Consider the following 21,370-nt stretch of genomic DNA (forward strand, 5'->3'; position numbering starts at 1 on the left):
AAAATATATAATATACTCAATATAATTCCATCATCTTTTTCTCTATGGCTCTCAGAATGATCTTCATCGTGCCATTCACCGGACTCAGTCAGCCATGTTCAATCAGGTCCTCATCCTCATCTCCACCATTGTCTGCCTCATTTTCACTTTGTGAGTCAGTTCATGTACACTCACATACAAGGCACACACACATAAACAGTCTAGAACACAGACTGCTTGTCAAACAGGATTTCCCAACAACTGTGTCTTCTGGTCTTAATCAGTGTTTTCCTGTTTGCTCTCATTTGACAAAGACTGAAGCATTAGATGTGTCTCTGTTTCAATGTCAGAAACAGATTGAATTGCAGCTCATTTTTCTCATTTCTGCTTTTAGAGGCAGGAGCACTTACTCACCACAAATGTGCTTGTCCATCTATGTTCACATCCGTATTAATCCCTGGTGTGTTGCCAGACTAATTGTAAAATACCCTTGTATAGTGGCCTGAAAAGTGATTGAACTGGCTGTAATACACTACATGACTTTTAAAATCTGAACGGATTTAAAATGCCAGGCATTATAAACTGGCCGACTTTGTTTGCAGAGCAAAACTGGACATCATGAATTAAATGACTGAGGATCACAGAACTGACTTTCAAGTCGTTCGTATCACAACCAACTCGCACGAAAACGTGCACCTTATTGCTAGGACATGCATGAGAAATTAATGATAGGATTAATAAATTAATAAATACAATCACTGTTGGGGTAACACATTACAAGTTGTGTTATCAGATTACTTTTTTTAAGTAACAATTTTTAAGTAATGCATTTACATTTACAACAAAATATAGTTACTTTTTTCAAATAAGTAACGCAAGTTACTTTGTTTTCCAATTTATTGACTGACACGTCTACTGTCCCCATGTTGAGAGAAATCATGAGTAAGATGCACAGGTGTGTGTGCTCTCTAATCGTGATGGTTATTGTAGATCTAGACTAAATGTCACTTGCAAAAACACAGATTCAGTATTCCTCAAAATGATTAAAAACAGATGCAAACTCACAAACCTGCAATAATTATTTTGAATAACACATATACATTATGTATTTAATATCAGTAACACTTTACAATAAGGTTCATTTGTTGACATTAGTTAATGTATTAACTAACATGAACTAACATTTGTTAATGTATTTGTTAATCTTTGTTAATTTTAATACACTGCAAAAAATGCTGTTCTTACTTAGAGTTTTTGTCTTGTTTCTAGTCAAAATATCTTAATGTTCTTAAATCAAGAAGCATTTTCTTGACAAGTACAAATTATATTCTTGTTTTTAGAAAAAATAAATCAAAATTAAGTACTTTTTCCTTAAAACAAGCAAAATAATCTGCCAATGGGGTAAGCAAAATAATCTTAGTCCAAACTGAAAACAAGATTATATATCTTATTCTTGGTTTGAAATAAGATTATTTTGCTTACCCCATTGGCAGATTATTTTGCTTGTTTTAAGGAAAAACTTACTTAATTTTGACTTATTTTTCCTGAAAACAAGAAAATTATTTTCTTCTTGTCAAGAAAATGCTTCTTGATTTAAGAACATTAAGATATTTTGACTAGAAACAAGACAAAAACTCTAAGTAAGAACAGCATTTTTTGCAGTGTAAAAATTCAGCGGTTCATAGTTTATTCATGTTACTTCACAGTGCATTAACTAATGTACAACTCTTGATTTTAATAATGTATTAGTAAATGTTGAAATTAATGTTAACAAAGATGAATAAATGCTGTTGAAGTACAGTTCATTATAATGAATATAGTTAACATGAACCTTATTGTAAAGTGTTACCAATCTCACTTTATTGACCAATGCCTTTGCTGCAGATATTTGATGATCCAATTAAACCATACTAATAAGCAAAAATTACTTAATTTGTGTTTCAATTTTTTTTTTTTTTTTTTTTTTTTTTTTATTGCTGAAGAGTGTTAAACTTTGTTCTCCTGCATCCTATTGTTCTGCACGGCAGCACAGCTGAAAGGTTTGTTTGAGCTGCGCCCTCTACTGTACAGGTGTGAATTTGCATTTCTTTCAGCCTGAGGCTTTTATTCTTCTTATTAAAAAAACACACAAGTAGCCCAGAAAAGGTGAGAAAAAGTAACACAAAAGTAATGTAATGCATTACTTTCCATAAAAAGTAACTAACACAAATAAGTTACTTTTTACGGAGTAACGCAATATTGTAACTTATTACTTTTAAAAATAACTTTCCCTAACACTAAAAACAATATGCATTCTAAAATCAGCTCAAAATATCAAACATGAAATCTTTCGACTGGATGGAATGTTAGTCTGAAGATAAAAAAAATCAGGTTTTGTGTCCATCATACACCACATGATTATCTGTCAACTCCGACTGCCCAAAATCTGCAGACTTATCTACAAATCTCTGACTTTCTGCAAGTAGTGTCAATGTATCAAGACCAAAAATTTAATAAAAGTCATGTAGTGTATTTCAGCTTTAAATGGTTAGTTCACCCAAAAATGAAAATTCTGTCATTTATTACTCACCCTCGTGCCTTTCCACACCCGTACGACCTTTGTTAAACTTCGGAACGCAAATTAAGATATTTTTGTTGAAATCCGATGGCTCAGTGAGACCTATGGAACGGCATGAGGGTAAGTAATAAATGACATTAAGCTACACTTTAAAATGTTTCAATGTTCAAAATAAAGACGAAACATATTGGAACATGTTTACAGTTAATATGATGAAGTATACCTGTGGTTATTCTAAGACACCCGTGTTATGACAACTTGAGGCAAATCATGTTAGGACAATTCATACCTCCACTAAAAATCACCAAAACATAATTTCAAGTTCAGAAAAAAAAAGTTCAGATCTAGCATCCTTTGTTTTTTTGATGACATACTGCAGATTATCTGCTATAGACCTCAATATATATTATGTGTTATGGTTGTCAATATATTGAGTTTTTTCTTTTATCTCAGGACTAAAGCAATATACTAATTGTTCTGTGGTTAAGTGTTATCATCATTAGAAACCCACAGACAGCACTACATGATCACCATTGCACTGCCAGTAAGTGCATCACAAAGCTTTTAGAGGAGATTTTTACAAGCTGTTTGCTCATAGACTTGGTGTCATTTGGAGAGCTAATGCAAACAGAGTCAGAGCAAAAGATGAGTTCTCATTTCCTGATCCCATCACTTCATGACCATTTGCCACATCAGTCAATGTGTGATGGTTTTACCCAGAAATTGAACTTGCATATCTCACATTTCTCCATAATTTTCTGTGCATCAGGCATGTAAAATGCAACATGCTCAATTCACAAACATTATGGCCATCATGCTGTTCAAAAAATGTTCTGCTTTTGCTGATTTTGTCTCTTTGTAAAGCTCATAAATAACCATGAAACATCATAATGTGTGATTCATTTTAAATTCTACGTATGGTCAATCAAACAGAAAATTATTTTTGCAACAACTATGAAATCTTAATAGAGAAAAAGCGGCACTGCTTTTCAGTAGTGACTTGCTGAAATTAATTAAAAGCAAAACCTGACTGCATTGCAAAAAAAGTGCTTCATACAAGTATATGCAGAATATTTAAAGTAATAGGACAGCAAAATGAGTGTTTTTCATTTTATTGCGGCATAATTTATGCAGGAGTGTGTTGCAGTGAATATTTAAATTACCTTCCATAATGAATAAGAATAGTACAGTATACATATACTCACCGGCCACTTGATTAGGTACACCTTGGTAGTACCGGGTTGAATCACCTTTTGCCTTTAGAACTGCCTTAATTCTTCATGGCACAGATTTAACAAGGTGCCGGGAACATTCCTCAGATACACTGCCCTACAAAAGTTTGGAAACACCCCTGGCAAAGTGTGGTTTTGGACAATATCAGCATAAATCCTTATCATTTTTTGGTGCAAATACATAACAGTAACTTGACATTATCATTGAAGACCAGCAATAATAATTTTCATTTTCATTACATAATAATGGCACATGTCAAAGTCAGACATGCCCCTTTGCCAGCTGTGATGCCTTGTTACTGGTTTAAACTTGGCCCAGGGTCAGCAAACCTTAATAGCTTCAACGATTGATTGCCAATTAAGTTTAGAATACAATGAACCAATTAGAACCCAGTTTAGGTCAGATAGCTGCTAATGGTGGATATTTTGATGAATCGAAAAGTTTTTTTCTATGTATAAACTGTTTATATAATAAAATATATTTTTGTAGTTTGCGTTGTCCCTTATCAGTGCAAAATTATCACAAATTAAAAGGATTCATGCCAATATTGTCCAAAACCCCACTTTTCTAGGGTGTTTCCAAACTTTTGGAGGACAGTGTATTTTGGGGATGGAGATGGTCAAGTCAAGTCAAGACACCTTTATTTATATAGTGCTTTTACAATGTAGATTGTGTCAAAGCAGCTTTACATTGATAACTGGTACATTATTTTGGCTGCACAGCAGCTCTTAAAGAAAAGTGTCAATGAAGGCAGATCAAAGCACTGTTGAATATCAAATGTCAAGTCAAATGTCAAGTGTCCCCAACTAAGCAAGCCAAAAGTGACAGCGGCAAGGAACCCAAACTCCAATAGGTGACATCAGGTGGCAAACAAGTGGCAAATAGGTGTTAAAATGGAGAAAAAAAACCTTAGGAGAAACCAGGCTTAGTTGGGGGGCCAGTCCTCCTCTGGCGAACAGTGTTTTGTTACGACCCAGGTTGCTATCATAAGTCCGATAGGATCGCAACATTCAAATTATTTATTTCAGTTCCATCCAGTTGAGGATCGTATTCATCACGCCGGTATGGATGGTTGTTGAGGAGCTGCGCCACTGGTTGTTGTGTCGATGAGGCCTTCACAGTGGATGATCTAGTTGACTCAATCTCTGCTAATACTTCAGGGCTGCGTTGTGGTCGTGTCAAGGCGCAGGTCCTTGGTCTCACCTGGATACGACCTGGATCCGGTTGACTACGGTACCTTGGGATAAACAGAAAGACTTATATTAGCGTAGACGCCATTCTTCTTCTGATGTAACGAGTACATCTGGTGTTATAGGAAGTGTTCCCGGTTCCGGCTGACCTAATTTATGCAGCCTAATAATCCTTTAATGGATATGAAAATATAAATTGATTTGTTATGTGTATGCCAGGTTAAAGAGATGCGTTTTTTCTCTAGATTTAAACTGACAGAGTGTGTCTGCTTCCCGAACAAAGCTAGGAAGATTGTTCCAGAGTTTAGGAGAAGGCCAAATAGGAGAAGGATCTACCGCCTGCGGTTGATTTTGATATTCTGGGTATTATCAGCTGGCCTGAATTCTGAGATCGCAATAGACGTGAAGGACTATAATGCTTTAAGAGCTCGCTCAGGTACTGGGGAGCTAAACCATTTAGTGCTTTGTAAGTAATTAGCAAGATTTTAAAATCTATACGATGTTTAACAGGAAGCCAATGCAGTGTTGACAGAACTGGGCTAATATGGTCATTCCTAGTTCTAGTAAGAACTCTAGCTGCTGCATTTTGTACGAGCTGTAGTTTATTAAGCGAGTGGAACAACCACCCAGTAAAGCATTACAGTAATCTAGCCTCGAGGTCATGAACACATGAACTAATTGTTCTGCATTTTTACATTGAGAGCATATGTCGTAGTTTAGATATATTTTTAAGATAGAAGAATGCAGTTTAACAGATGCTAGAAACATGGCCTTCAAATGAAAGATTGGTATCAAAGAGCACACCCAGGTTCCTAGCTGACGACGAAGACTTAACAGAGCAGCCATCAAGTGTTAGACAGTATTCTAGGTTATTATGTGAAGAAGTTTTTGGTCCAAAAATTAGAATCTCTGTTTTTTTCTGAATTTAGTAGTAGGAAATTACTGGTCATCCAATTTTTATATCAGCTATACATTCCGTTAATTTTGTGAATTGGTAAGTTTCGTCAGGGCGCGAAGAAATATAGAGCTGAGTATCATCAGCGTAAGAGTGAAAACTGCCATGCTTCCTAATGATATCTCCTAAGGGTAGTATGTACAGAGTGAAAAGCAATGGTCTTAGTACTGAGCCTTGCGGTACTCCATATTGAACTTGTGATCGATATGAAATTTCTTCGTTTACCAAGAAATGTAGTCAACAATTCTCAGGTAGGCTGTGGCATATAAACAATGCTCAGTTGGTAGTAAGGGGCCCAAAATGTGCCAAGAAAATGTCTCCCAGACCATTACACCACCAGCAGCAGGCTGAACTATTGATACAAGGCAGGATGGATCCATGCTTTCATGTTGTTTATGCCAAATTCGTACCCTACTATCTAAATGTTGCAGCAGAATTTGAAACTCATCAGGCCAGGCAGTGTGTTTCCAATCATCTTTTGTCAAACTTTGGTGAGCCTGTGTGAATTATAGCCTCAGTTTCCTGTTCTTAGACCCAGTCTTGTCTTCTGCTGCTGTAGCCCATCTGCTTCAAGGTTCAACATGTTGTTCATTCAGAGATGCTCTTCCGCAAACCTCGGTTGTAACGAGTGTTTATTTGAGTTATTATTGCCTTTCTAACAGATCAAACCAGTCAGGCAATTCTCCTTTGATCTCTGGCATCAACGAGGGATTTTCACCCACAGAGCTTGCTGCCCACTGGATATTTTCTCTTTTTCGGACCATTCTCTGTAAAGTCTAGAGATGGTCCCCAGTAGATCAGCAGTTTCTGAAATACCCAGACCAACTCGTCTGGCAACAACAACCATGCCAATTCAAGTCACTTAAATCACCTTTCTTCCCCATTCTGATGCTCAGTTTGAACTTCAGCAGATTGTCTTGACCATGGCTATGTCCAAAAGTGCCCACTAGGGTACTATTTGAGGGGGCAGCAATTTGTAGTGGTGTCCAAAACTATAGTGGACGTTATTGAGCGTACTCATTCAATTTCACAATGCACCACAATAATGTGTACAACTGATGTACACTCAATGGCTAGACTAGAGAATACCCATAATGTACCCATAATACTGTGAAGGTCGAGCCAAATTAATTCTCATGTCTCGCTAGAAAGTGGCACCCACAGGTGAATCTTCCATCCATTTTCAAAACAGCGTAATATCATATAGGTATAAATTCCTTTTTTAATTGATTGTTAAATTATTTAATTAAGGTTTATACATGCTAGTTTCCATGACAGAGTTCAAGATAAATCTTTTAATTACTGCTGGAGCTGCTAGTTTGCTAAGTTTCAAATGATTATTAAACAGTAAGCACAAACTATGCAAAAGCGGTAGCCCTTCTGGCGCACTAAGTGTCTGAATTGGCTTACTTGTTTTTATTCACTCCTTCAAGTGGACTAGTGGAGAAATGTAGGGAATAGTGATAGGGGTGATTTCAAACACAGCTCATATCTACATGTCTAAATCCATTAAGTTTCTGCCATGTGATTGACTGATTAGATATTTGCATTAATGAGCAGTTGAACAGGTGTACCTAATAAAGTGGCCGGTGAGTGTATATTAATAGTTTAACAATAATTAATATATTAATACATATATTATTGTTGCAGTCCCCAATTTTCTGCAAACTTAACAAGGATTCCTTTGTGTTGTTTACTTTTGTTGGATTTATTTCAAAACTTTTCCACCTCTCTCCAGCATTTGTGGAGTTGAGCATTTGCAGCGTGCTGGAGACAAACTCTCAGTTTTTGAGTCTTTCTACTTCTGCATCGTGACCTTCTCTACAGTGGGGTTTGGAGATGTTGTTCCCAATATCTGGCCCTCCAAGTTACTTGTGGTTATTATGATATTTGTCGCTTTAATGGTCCTGCCTATCCAGGTAAGCTTGCCTTTAATACTATACTTTAAGATGATGCTTTATTAACAAAGTTCGGGAGGAAAACGTTCAAATGATCTACCCAATCAGCACGAGAGGAGGCCTATATTTACATAGCCGACCCACCTATGTTCCTTGACAGTTTTTCTGCATCCTTCTGCCAGCTCTCGGCTGGTTCCTATCTCAACCAGGGATACGAGGGGAGTTCTCTGGGTTCGGACCACATTCCGAGCTTGGAGTCCTCCCCTCGGCCAACACGCATACACGTATACCCTTTTATCTGATTATTTGTCATAAGTTATGAAATAATTTTTTTCAAAAATTTTGATGCAAGTATGATGATCCTCTTGCATAGAAATATTAATATAATTCTAAAATATAATGGCAGAGACTATATACTTTTACTGGATAAAACACACAGCTGGCGCATCCATTTGTAACTTGAACGGTAACACTTTACAATAATGTTTATTAGTTAACATTAGTTAACTACATAAGTTCACATGAACTAATACTGAACACTTATACAGCATTTATTAATCTTTGTTAATGTTAATTTCAACATTTACTAATACATTATTAAAATCTTGTTAACATTAATTAATGCACTGTGAACTAACATGAACAATGATCAACTGTATTTTCATTAACTAATGTTAACAAAGATTAGTAAATACAGTAACAGATGTATTGCTCATGGTTAGTTCATGATAGTTAATACATACATTTGTATAGATAACTATATGTCAAAATGTCTGTTTTTGTTGCAAACTAATATTTGTTATCATATTATTTTCATTTATTACCGTAATCACAAACACACTGGTTAGTAGCGCAAAAAGTTATACCATTTATAGCAGAATCAGAAGTCTCACACATTCACAGGAAATAGCTTATGCATTGAAAAATAAAGTTTCTAATATACAGTTGCAAGAATAAGTATGTAAACCACTTGCAGAATCTGTGAAAATGTGCAAAATTTTAACAAAATAAAAGAGATCATACAAAATGCATGTTATTTTTTATTTAGTACTGTCCTGAGTAAGATATTTTTCATAAAAGATGTTTACATATAGTCCACAAGACAAAAAAATAGCTGAATTTATTAAAATAACCCTATTCAGAAGTATGTGAACCATTGGTTCTTAATACTGTGTGGTTACCTGGATGATCTATGACTGTTTTTTGTTTTGTGATGGTTGTTCATGAGTCCCTTGTTTGTCCTGAGCAGTTAAACTGAGCTCTGTTCTTAGGGGGAATCTGTTCAAGGGAGAATTGCTCTTGTTCTCTGTTCTGAGCTCTGTTCTTAGTACTAAATAAATAAATTACATGCATTTTGTATTATCTCCCTTATTTTGTTAAAATTATTAACATTTTCAAAGATACTGCAAGTGGTTCACATACTTTTTCTTGCAACTGTATTTTAAAACTTTTTTAAATATTACATTTTTAATTTTTTTATTTATTACAACACAAAACTATATTCATTTTTTCTTACTGTCAAAATCTAGTGCTGTTAATAGAATAAAATAATCACAGTGAATCTCATGAAATGGAGCAGTCTCCTCAGAAGGCTTCACAATGTTAATGCACTTGGCATTTCCTAGATGCATCTCACAGCAATAATCTTAAGCCAATTATGTCATTAAAAAAATGAGAGATAATGTTATGCAATATGGTGTTTTCTCTGTGGTTTGATCACTCTAGTTTGAGGATCTCGCCTACTTGTGGATGGAGCGGCAGAAGTCAGGAGGAGATTACAGCAGACAGAGAGCAGAAACTGAGAAACATGTGGTGCTGTGCGTCAGTTCAATCAAAATCGACCTGCTGATGGATTTCCTAAATGAGTTTTATGCCCACCCCATACTTCAGGTACAACAAAAAAATGATAAAAAAAAAACAAAAAAAAAACAGAATTATCATTAGAGCTCAAAGGTACAGTAACACTCAGTTACAATGGTCTTTTTTAGCAGCTATTTAAATACTTCATTGTTATTATCACTGTCCTTCCTGTTATTATAGAACTCCCTAGAACTGACGTAGGCCTTACATGCATATATATATATATATATATATATATATATATATATATATATATATAGTTTCAGTTTGCTTCATTTATTTAGTTCAAGGGGTTGCTTTATCATTTACAAACCCGATTCCAAAAAAATTGGGACACTGAATGTTTAAACTGAGAAAATGTATAATTGTAAGGGAAAATAAGTTGATCTTAAATTTCATGGCATCAACTCATCTAAAAAAAGTTGGGACAAGGCCATGTTTACCACTGTGTGGCATCCCCTCTTCTTTTTATAATAGTCTGCAAACATCTGGGGACTGAGGAGACAAGTTGCTCAAGTTTAGGAATAGGAATGTTGTCCCATTCTTGTCTAATACAGGCTTCTAGTTGCTCAACTGTCTTCTTTGTCGCATCTTCCTCTTTATGATGTGCCAAATGTTTTCTATGGGTGAAAGATCTGGACTGCAGGCTGGCCATTTCAGTACCCGGATCCTTCTTCTACGCAGCCATGATGTTGTAATTGATGCAGTATGTGGTCTGGCATTGTCATGTTGGAAAAGGTCTTCCCTGAAAGAGACAACGTCTGGATGGGAGCATATGTTGTTCTAGAACTTGGATATACCTTTCAGCATTGATGGTGCCTTTCCAGATGTGTAAGCTGCCCATGCCACACGCACTCATGCAACCCCATACCATCAGAGATGCAGGCTTCTGAACTGAGCGCTGATAACAACTTGGGTTGTCCTTGTCCTCTTTAGTCCGGATGACATGGCATCCCAGTTTTCCAAAAAGAACTTCAAATTTTTATTAGTCTGACCACAGAACAGTTTTCCACTTTGCCACAGTCCATTTTAAATGAGCCTTGGCCCAGAGAAAACGCCTGCGTTTCTGGATCATGTTTAGATATGGCTTCTTTTTTGACCTATAGAGTTTTAGCCGGCAACAGTGAATGGCACGATGGATTGTGTTCACCGACAATGTTTTCTGGAAGTATTCCTGAGCCCATGTTGTGATTTCCATTACAGTAGCATTCCTCTATATGATGCAGTGCCGTCTAAGGGCCCGAAGACTCTTTGCAGTTTTTCTCTGAGAAACTCCTTTCTGATATTGCTCCACTGTTTTTCACCACAGCATTGGGGGAATTGGTGATCCTCTGCCCATCTTGACTTCTGAGAGACACTGCCACTCTGAGAGGCTCTTTTTATACTCAATCATGTTGCCAATTGACCTAATAAGTTGCAAATTGGTCCTCCAGCTGTTCCTTATATGTACATTTAATTTTTCCGGCCTCTTATTGCTACCTGTCCCAACTTTTTTGGAATGTGTAGCTCTCATGAAATCCAAAATGAGCCAATATTTGGCATGACATTTCAAAATGTCTCACTTTCAACATTTGATATGCTATCTGTATTCTATTGTGAATAAAATATAAGTTTATGAGATTTGTAAATTTTTGCATTCCTTTTTTATTTAAAATTTGTACAGTGTCCCAATTTTTTTGGAATCAGGTTTGTACTTTATAACTTTTGTCACGACCGGCTCACTGCCGTGACAAATGAAAATGGAGGACATAATCGGATGGTTTGGTTGCAACAAAAGATTTATTTAACATAAGTAGAAAAGTATATAAAACAAGAAATTAACAAAAACCAGCAACTTCTGTCAGACAGATGATCAGAGTGTCTGACAGAACTAATTTCAAATTAATAACAACATCAAAATAAACAAACGAAAGTCAGGGGAAAAACAACCAAGAGCAAGTTCGAGCCACCGCACACCAAACAAAGTCCAAACTTTATAGGGGAAGAACAGGTGGAAATAGTTCCGTTGATGAGTCTCCCAGCCACACCCACCGGCCGGCCACAGCAGGAAGGAGAGACTCGTCACACTTTGATTTGCCTCTGCAGGTATTGTAGTAATTGGACAGCCTACATTTAAGATGAAATAATAAGAAAAGTATTCACTTTAGAGACTTACTTTAGCTCTGCAATCTTCACTTTATGAATTAAAGCATGTTAAGTAAGTAAGATATTTTAATGCTGAAATACACTCTTAACCCAGTTTATTGTTCATTGAGTACTATTAGTATGCCATTCATGGGTCTATCTCCCTAAGAAGTGTAAACATTGAGCCCCCTGGGCATAATTTAAAACACTGAGAGTGGTCCGCTCAGATCCGTCAATTTCTTTCCAGCACAACCTATAGAAAGATTTTAAGGCCTGGCTACTGTATCAGGCAGAGCCAGAGAGTGTTTAACTGGTGTGGGACCATGACTGATAGGAAAAGACAATCAGCTTCGGTTACAGAAGTGCAAGCCAAAATTTGCTGCAGCTAAACCTTCAAAGATTCAACAGGTTCTATGCGAATAGGGCTTTGCGATGCAATATGCTACAATGGAAGCTTCAATATAACATCATCATGTACCTGTTCAGAAACACAAATATTCCATCTTATATTATTTACTTTGATGTGTCAAGTGTAGAAGCCTCAAATAGTGTCAAAAAATATGTGCCTGGTGCCGATATGTTGGATGGGTTTAATAAATGAGGCGTTTACTCTAGACAGTGTTACACCATGTCCTAACCAGATGCAATGCGATAAGATTCCAGCATCGAGCAATTTGACTGGCCACGCAAGATGCGACGTGAAAATGAGAAGCGATGAAGTCATACTACACCAATTCAACATTATTTAAAGTATATACGGACATTATGGAGTGTCTGAACCAATCTTTGTCATAGAATACACTTATTTGTTTGCATTGAGTTGACAGTTTGAACGTTCTTGTGCCCATTTATTTATTTTCAAGATCTGAGGTGAATTAGCCAGTGTTTTCATTACAGCTTAAAAGCTGGGAACACTGAATGATATTCAAACTCAAATTAGACGCTTTTAACATTAAATAAAGCACATAAACAGTACCTGATATTATCATTGCCATACTTTGTGTTGCTGTTCCAGCCGCAACGTCGCAGAGAAATAGAAACCATTTCTAAAATAGAATATTCACGTGTTGCCATCGTGGCTGGTTAGGATAAAAAAACTCAGATTAACATGGAAAAGATATCTTTTATTGCATGTCGTGGCGTCACATCTGGTTAGGACATGGTGTTAGGCTACTCACTTGCTTACTCATGACAGTAGCATAGCAACACAGCTAAAAGTTCTTTACAAATATCTTTTACATTTCATGAAAGTAGCCTACTTTTAGCTTTTGAGACATGCCTTCAAAAGCACACGTAAGAGCTGTATTGTGATGTTTGAGTTGGGGGAGGGGTGACACTCGAAAGGGTCGTTCACAAAATATGCTTTATTTTTAGTGTCACAGAAACTACATACTTCACCTTTAAGCAATGTCAGTACACACCCTGCTGAAAAATCCAGCATTGCTGGTCACCAGTATAAGATATATATGGCATACATGGGATGCTGATTTGTTGGTCACCATCATGGGAAGTGGGGTTGCCAGTGGATCAGCTACACCAGCTCAGTTTTGCTTGAGATCAGCATAACTATGTTGGTCTGCAAGGTAGACCAGTGTTTCGGTAGACCAGATTCAACTTATCAGCTCGTTAGAAAAGACTCCAAGACCTGAAATGAATGGGTCAGATAAGGGAGGCATCCAAATGTGTACTGTTGATGTGACTCCAGGAACAGGGTTGGGAAACATGAGCTAGACCAGCACAATACCAGCTCTAACCAGCATAGACCAGATTTAACCAACATGGAATTCATGCTGGTTTATGCTGTATTTTTCAGCAGGGCAATCAGTACAGTTCATTTAAAAAAACATAAAGTTCTGTCATTGTTTACTCACCCTCTTGTTGTTTCAAATCTGTTTAACTTCCTTTCTTTTGTAGAACACAAAAGAAAAGACTGAAAGTCATTAGGGTTCAAAACGATGCTAAACCACTCTGGCTTTCATTGTATGTTTTTTATTGCCAACTAATAGTTTTAGATATTGTCTTGACAAACTTCCTTTGTTTTGGCTATTTGATGTCTTCTAGGAGCACTATGTCATCATCCTTTGCCCAACAGAACTGGATGCGGCAGTGAGACGGGTACTGCGGATCCCAATGTGGTCACATAGAGTCATATATATGCAGGGCTCTGCTCTCAAAGACCAAGATTTGGTCAGAGCAAAGTGAGTTGAAAGAGATTTTATCTGCTATGATATTTTGGAAAAGTTTCACACATCCCACATCTACACTAGGTTTGAATCTATATATGGCAGCTTTGAAACTGCTGCCACATATAGATATCCTGATTTCTGGGTTATCACACTTATTATTTCTATTAAAAATGGCTATAAATTATATCTTGAAAGATTTTGTTTAGTTAGCAAACTGCAAGCTATTTCAATCTTGATTATTGTAAAATCTAATTTTGGCTGGGAATCACATACACATGGAATAGAATTCCGAATTTTTGCTGTAAAGTGCTTACTCATAAAAAAGTTCGCTTGAGAAGCAAATTTGTATAAGATATTAAGACATAAATCGGTAACACTTTACAATTGTCACAGATACGCCAAATTCCACCGTCACTAATACCTCACTAATAGAGGGTATGCATCAACGTCACTTTCCCGCCGGAATACGCACCCTCAGCTGGACGGCAAAAAAACCTGCTGCATGACTGGATGTAATAGGGGAAACTGCGAAAACGCCAGTAAATCAAACGACTACACTAACGGTTTGGCTCGAAAGTGTTTCTTACAACTTGTCAAATAAACCTAATCCATGGATATTGACATGCAGCCAGGAGTTGTGTTTCCTGACATTTATATGTGCCTGATTTTGACGCCGAGGAAATACATAAAGCAAGAGTTGTCATGCTGAGTTCAGCTGAACGCAGTGGTTCACAGGGGAGCCCTTTGAGAGCTCTGAGGACCCTGGAGAGGTCCCAGGTGGGAATAGTGAGAGGACGAGGGGGATTTAATCATCTAGAGCCTCCTTGGAAACGCACCACAAGGCTGTTTCGACCCACCGACTGGCCAGCAACGGGAGCGTGGAACGCTGCGATGGCTGCTAAGTACACCTTGAGCGTTGAAGGGGTGAGACCCTTATCTAAACGCTCCTGGAGGAATGACAGTGTCGGGGAGACGTCGCACTCCACAGGGTCTTCGTTGTGTGCTGAGCACCAGTCAACAAAGACAGACCATTTCTGGGTATAGAGGCGTCTCGTGGACGGGGCTCTCGACTGAGAGATGGTATTTAGCACTTCTCCGGGGAGGTTCACTATCTCCCATCGAGGGACCAGAGGTGCAGAGCCTAGAATTCTGGATGAGGGTGTCAGATCATCCTGTCTGCCTGAGAGAGGAGGTCCCGTCTCAGGGGAATCGGCCACGGGGCTTCCGTGGAAAGCCTGAACATCTCTGAGGACCAAACTTGGCTCCTCCAGAGCGGGGCCACGAGGAGGACTCTGTGCTTGTCTTCCCTGACTTGTCTGATGACCTGAGGGATCAGAGCGATTGGGGGAAATGCATAATGGAGGCGGCTGGGCCAGTCGTGGGCCAGCGCATCTTCCTCCTTCGAAAAATAGATTGGGCAGAGTTGTCTTCTGAGGCGAAGAGGTCTATCTCTGCCCTCCCGAAGATCTCCCATATAGTGAGAACCGTCTGGGGGTGGAGCATCCACTCATCTGAGGGGACATTGCTTCGAGATAGCATATCTGCTCCCAGATTCGTTCTTCCTGGTATGTGCATTGCCCTGAGCATCTGCAACCTCAGTAATGGCCATTCCAGAAGGCGCTCCACCAGTGCGCATAAGCGGCTGACGAAAGACTGCCCTGGTGATTTATGTAAGACACCACTGTCATTCTGTACGACTGGACTAGGATGTGGCGTCCCGTCAGGTAGGCCTGAAAAGAGTGAAGGGCTCGAATCACTGCCAGCATCTCGAGGCAGTTGATGTGGAGATGGCTCTCCTCGTGAGACCATGAGCCGAAGGCTGGTCTGCCCTTACAAAGAGCGCCCCAATCTAGATTGGACGCATCTTTCGAGAGCACCGTCCTTCTGAATACCGCCTGTAGGGGTACTCCATGACTAAACCAAACAGCATTCGTCCAGGGTTTCAGAGCTGCCAGACAGGCCTGATTGACCCTGATACGCAGGTGGCCATGCCGCCAAGCGTGAGGAAGGACTCGGTACTTCAACCAGTATTGCAGAGGCCGCATCCATAGAAGGCCAAGCTGCAGAACTGCTGCTGAGTGGCCAGGGTGCGCTCTGGCAAGACTACAGCCGTCATACAGATAGAGTCGAAAACTGCACCCAGGAACATGATACGTTGGCTGGGAGAGCAGTGAGCTCTTTGCAAATTTGACTCGGAGTCCCAGGCACTCTAAGTGGCTGAGGAGCACGGATCTGTGATGTTCTAGCTTGGCTCGCAACTGGGCCAGAATGAGCCAGTTGTCGAGATAATTCAGAACCCGGATTTGTCTTAGTGGGGAAAGCACCACGTTCATGCACTTTGTAAAAATGCGAGGAGCTAGAGACAGCCTGAAGGGAAGGACTGTATATTGGTAAGCCACGCCCTTGAATGCGAATCTCAAGAATCGCCTGTGATGTAGGAGCTCTCTGGATGTGAAAGTAAGCATCTTTCAGGTCCAGTGAGCAGAACCAGTCCTCGGGGGAAACCTGCATGAGGATCTGCTTCAGCATTAACATCTTGAACTTCCGTCTCATGAGGGAGAGGTTCAAAAATCTGAGTTCTAAGATGGGTCTGAGACCGCCATCTTTCTTGGGGACGAGGAAGTAACAGCTGTAGAACCCAGATTCACTCTCTCTGGGGGAGACTATTTCTATAGCTCCTTTCCTCAACAGAGACATAACTTCGGCTTAGAGGACATGAGCGCCGTCCGTGTTCACCGAAGTGGGAAGCACCCCGCTGAAGCGCGGGGGCCTTCAGGTGAACTGCAGTGGGTAGGCTCGACTTAATGTCGCCAGAACCTATTTTGACACTCCGGGGATGGCCTGCCAGGCCTCGGACCGCGTGACAAGGACGCAACAGTCATGGGCCCAGTTAGCACTATACTGAACACTTCTCCCACGCCCGGAACTGAACGGGGTGGCGGGGAGACTGAACCAAGGAGCCTTTGGGGTGGTCCGGCCTCTGCAAGACTTTGCCCCATCCTCTTCCTTCCTGACAGATCAGGAAGAATTGGGAGGCATCGGGTCCAGCGAAATCTTTGGCCGGGGTCCCTGACATCTCTGGAAGGAGGAGCGCTTGAAGGGGCATGCTTGCTGGCGCTGGTACTTAGGGGGCACTGCCTGGGAGGCAGAGGGGGCAGGCTTGCTCTGCTGAGCCGGCATAGTTCTGGGGCAGCTTGAAGCAGAAGCGGAGCTGGAGCGCTTGGGCAGGAAGTGTCGTATGGCCTGGGACGACTTCTGTGCTGCAGTGAAGCGTTCTGTAAAACCCTCTACCGTTGGCCCAAAGAGACCGGTTGGAGAGACCGGGGCTTCCAAGAAGTCCGTCTTGTCCAACTCTTTAATCTTGGTCAGGTTGAGCCAGAGATGGCGCTCAAGCACGACCAGGCTGGCCATTGAACGCCAATGGCCTGGGCTGTGGCCTTCGTGGCACGCAGGGCGCAGACGAAATGCAGTAAACCCGGTAATGTTATTCAGCTTTTTTCGGAAAGACTCGGTACAGCGTATCAATCTTTTATAAATGTGATAAAACTAAAGACTTTTTGGAGATATGAAGGATGCAGTGCTACTCTATAGGTACTCAAGATTAACATCAGATTGGCAGAAACTGTGTGCGTTACCTACCCTTTAAACCTAACCATACCACCATACCTGTCCCTAACCTTACCTGTATCCCACCTAGCAGCAAAATTATTGCAGTACAACATGAACATATTAAGTACATTGTACCTAACAATTTTTTTTTTTTTTTTTTTTTGGAAGTACAAAGTAGTTGTAATAGTTATGTTCTCTTTCTGGACTCTTATGTTGTGTTTCCTTTGGTTCCTGTGTTTCCTTCCTGTTTTCTGATTATTTATTTTGTTACTGTTTACTCATTGGTTAATTGATGATATTTAGCTGTGTCTTGTTTGGTTCCTCCTGTATTTAACCTTGTAGTCCTCTGTTTCTGTTTTTTGTCCTTTATTTTCTGTGCTATTTGCTTAGCTGTTACATTTCTGCCTCTCCGTGTAAATGGGAATGGTGTAAGAAAATCGTTAAAAAAAAAAAAAAAAAAAAAGGAGGGGGGAGAAAAAAAGAATTAAAGATATATTCTCTTTCTATACAGGCTGAATAAGGCTGAGGCTTGTTTCATTCTGACCTGTCGCTGTGAGGCTGACCGTAATGCAGCAGTATGTATTCTTGAGCTTCAAAAGTGAAGAATTATTATTAAAATGTTAAAGCATTGGGAATGGGATATGTAGAATATATTTTACAGAGTTTTATTTATGTAATTACTTATGTAATTAAAGGTAAATATTCCACCTTTAATTATTGATTTATTTCTTTTCAGGATTACCAGACCATCCTGAGGGCCTGGGCAGTGAAGGACTTTGCTCCAGGCTGTACTCTTTTTGTTCAGATTCTCAAACCAGAAAACAAATTTCATGTGAAATTTGCAGGTATTGTTAAATCTGTCTTTATTAATTGATTTCAGAACATTATAAACAATAAATAAACACAGAGATATAGCCAGGAGACTTTAATGCATATCTTTCCAACACAGTTGTACTGTGATGTTCCCCTTCAGATCATATTGTTTGTGAGGAAGAGTTTAAACATGCCATGCTGGCCCTGAACTGCATCTGTCCTGCCACATCCACCTTCATCACCCTGCTGGTGCACACCTCACAAGGCCTGTGGGTACACCAGCCCATTGTCATATCAAAAATCCTTAAAGTCAGCACGAAACGGAAGTTGCAATAGTCTTTCCTTCCGAATTGTGACATGTATGTGAGTGAAACGGCTTCTCGCACAAGAAAAAATATTGGGTGGGACTGGATTTTGTCCACCTGGAATTGATTAGATTGTTGGAATGTTGTGGTTTGCTATGGCTGTGATGTCATGTGAGTGACAGGTTGCCCCACCCTCACGTCAGTAAATATTTCATCAGAGAATAGGAAAGATGAGCTACAAGAAGGATTGGAAGTTATTGTGATTAAAGATTAGGAAGGAAGATTAATTTTTAAAAAATTATATGGTGCATGGAAAAATCGTTTATCGTAATTACCGCAATATTCCATAAGATTGAAATTGTCAAAAAAAAAAAAAATATTTCATGGTGACTTTAAAGGAATATTTAATCCAAAAATTTGATTATTTACTCACCCCCATGTTTTCGAACACAAAATCAGAATTATGATATGATGTATGTATCTCTGCAGAGAAGGTCAACACTCTTCTGAGGAATGGCACAGAATTTATGGAAAATGCTCAGGAAATGAAGTGTACAGCATTGTTCTGAAAGAAAGCATCTTCTTTTCTGAGTACGAAGGAAAGAGCTTCCCTTTTGCCTCCTTTAATGCATATAATAAGTGAGTATGTGGAATAAGTATACAGTATTTGAGAAATGCAATACAGTGTACAGTGAAAATGACATTTTATTCTGCAAAAATGGCCATTTCTCTATTCTGGACCTTCAATTCATTCAATTCATGTCATATTTTTCAGAAATATAATTTGTGTAAATATTGTTTTCATTTCTAGGTATGGCATCTGTCTAATTGGAGTGCACCCTGAGGACACTAAGAGTATCCTGCTGAACCCTGGTCCTCATCACACCATGAAACCCAAGGACGTGTGCTTTTATATCAGTCTCACCAAGGAGGAGGACTCCTGCTTCAAGACCCATGCATGTAAAAACAGCCCCAAGACTCAACCCCCAACAAGCAGCGCTATTACTAGCATGGGTCAGACAAATGCATCTCATGATAATTCAAACAAAGATTCTGTACTTATCACAGCAGTGCTATACGCTACAGTTCAAAAGTTTGGGGTCTGTAAGATATTTTTATGTTTTTGAGAGAAGTCTCTCATGCTCATCAAGGTTGCATTTTTTTGGACAAAAATACAGTGAAACTAGAAACATTTTAATGGATATTAATTAATATTATTTTAGGATTTATGATAAAAAGTTCAAGAGAACAACATTCATTTAAAACATTTTTAACAATATAAATGTTTGGTCACTTTAGTTTAGGGTCCAATTCTCACTTTTTTAGGTTATTACTATTTTAAGTTTTATCAGTTAATATTATTTAATGGATCTGAACTAACATGAACTAACATTGAACAGTTGTTGAACAATTTTACTATACCATTTATATAGAACTTTACTGCAACTTTTGAACAGATGTGTATGTGCTGTGTGTTAAGTTTTAAAAAAGTTCACCATAAAATTACAATTTGTTTTCCATAAAACACAAAAGGTGAATATTTGAAGAGTATTCTGCCTTCTCTTTTCCATATAATGAAAGTGACTAGGTGTGTCAACTTACAAAGTGACCAAAAAAAGCACCATAATCTTCCCCTCTGCAAAAACATATGGATGATAAAGACAATAATGATGTCATTCCGGGTTTTACCTGAAAGTTTTTGTTTGTATTTTCTTAAGGTACCATGGTCATAGATGTGCAGGAAACAAACATTCCGTCCAGTTTATATCCATCTCTCTCAAATGAAACAAATATATCTGAGACCAGAAGAGCAAACATGGTTCCTGTTATAGAAGTGCCTGATTCACCTTCCTTTCAGACTGGCAATCTGCTCAGCGATGAGTCAAAGAGTCCATATCAGCCCTTCAGTGGAGATGAATGCAGCACTGGGTAATTTGTTCTTTACCTGAGAGACAAAATCATCTGTTCATGAAAGTTGTTTTTAGTTTAATTATATGTAATTACAGAAACACTGAATAATGTCAAGACAGTTGCTATAGTAATGAGATTTCTTTTCTTTTTTTGTAGTTACGTTAAAGGATATCCCCCAAATTTACCCTACATCGGAAGCTCACTGATACTTTGCCATTTACGGAAAGAGAAAACGCCCAAATGTTGTATGCAGTTAGAAAAGGTAATAAATGCCTTGATTACATCTTTGGTGGACAAAAATGTAAATCTAAAGTTTGCAACAATAATATGAAGAGTTTACATATATATGCATAAGCATATGTGTGTTTTTACTGTATTTTTGATTAAATAAATGCAGCTTTGTTGAGCATACAAGACTTCCTTCAATAACATTAAGTAATATTTTGATTGGTAATGTATGTTTTATGAATATGCTTTAAGTATTCAGTGTATGCACCTAGGGATCACTGGTTTAAATTTGAATTGTAATATTACATTGCTTAATCATCTTATTGTGATGTCAGTTTTTGTCTAAGACCTGCAACCACAAAGACAATGAAGATGTCAAAGCGTACGGGTTGAAGAATAAGCTCATCATTGTGTCCGCTGAGACAGCAGGAAATAGCCTGTACAACTTCATCCTCCCATTACGAGCCTCTTACAGACCACAGAATGAACTGTGGCCCATCGTACTGCTCTTGGAAAAGGAGT

At 38.7% G+C, this 21,370-nt stretch overlaps 1 protein-coding gene across 1 annotated transcript in view; it reads left to right on the forward strand.

The window, feature by feature from the left end:
• The window catches only part of kcnt2a (potassium channel, subfamily T, member 2a), a 33,298-nt gene that overhangs the window by 2,440 nt on the left and 9,488 nt on the right, over positions 1-21,370 (forward strand). Inside the window, exons 8-19 of the mRNA XM_067364057.1 lie at positions 56-150; positions 7,653-7,833; positions 9,538-9,702; positions 13,858-13,994; positions 18,103-18,166; positions 18,328-18,436; positions 18,565-18,673; positions 19,199-19,348; positions 19,521-19,723; positions 20,428-20,638; positions 20,777-20,882; positions 21,196-21,368. Coding sequence (XP_067220158.1) covers positions 56-150; positions 7,653-7,833; positions 9,538-9,702; positions 13,858-13,994; positions 18,103-18,166; positions 18,328-18,436; positions 18,565-18,673; positions 19,199-19,348; positions 19,521-19,723; positions 20,428-20,638; positions 20,777-20,882; positions 21,196-21,368 — 1,703 coding nt within the window. The remainder of the gene's footprint in view (positions 1-55; positions 151-7,652; positions 7,834-9,537; positions 9,703-13,857; positions 13,995-18,102; positions 18,167-18,327; positions 18,437-18,564; positions 18,674-19,198; positions 19,349-19,520; positions 19,724-20,427; positions 20,639-20,776; positions 20,883-21,195; positions 21,369-21,370) is intronic.

The sequence above is a fragment of the Chanodichthys erythropterus genome, chromosome 16 (genome assembly GCF_024489055.1).
Source record: "Chanodichthys erythropterus isolate Z2021 chromosome 16, ASM2448905v1, whole genome shotgun sequence".
NCBI classification, from domain to species: domain Eukaryota; kingdom Metazoa; phylum Chordata; class Actinopteri; order Cypriniformes; family Xenocyprididae; genus Chanodichthys; species Chanodichthys erythropterus.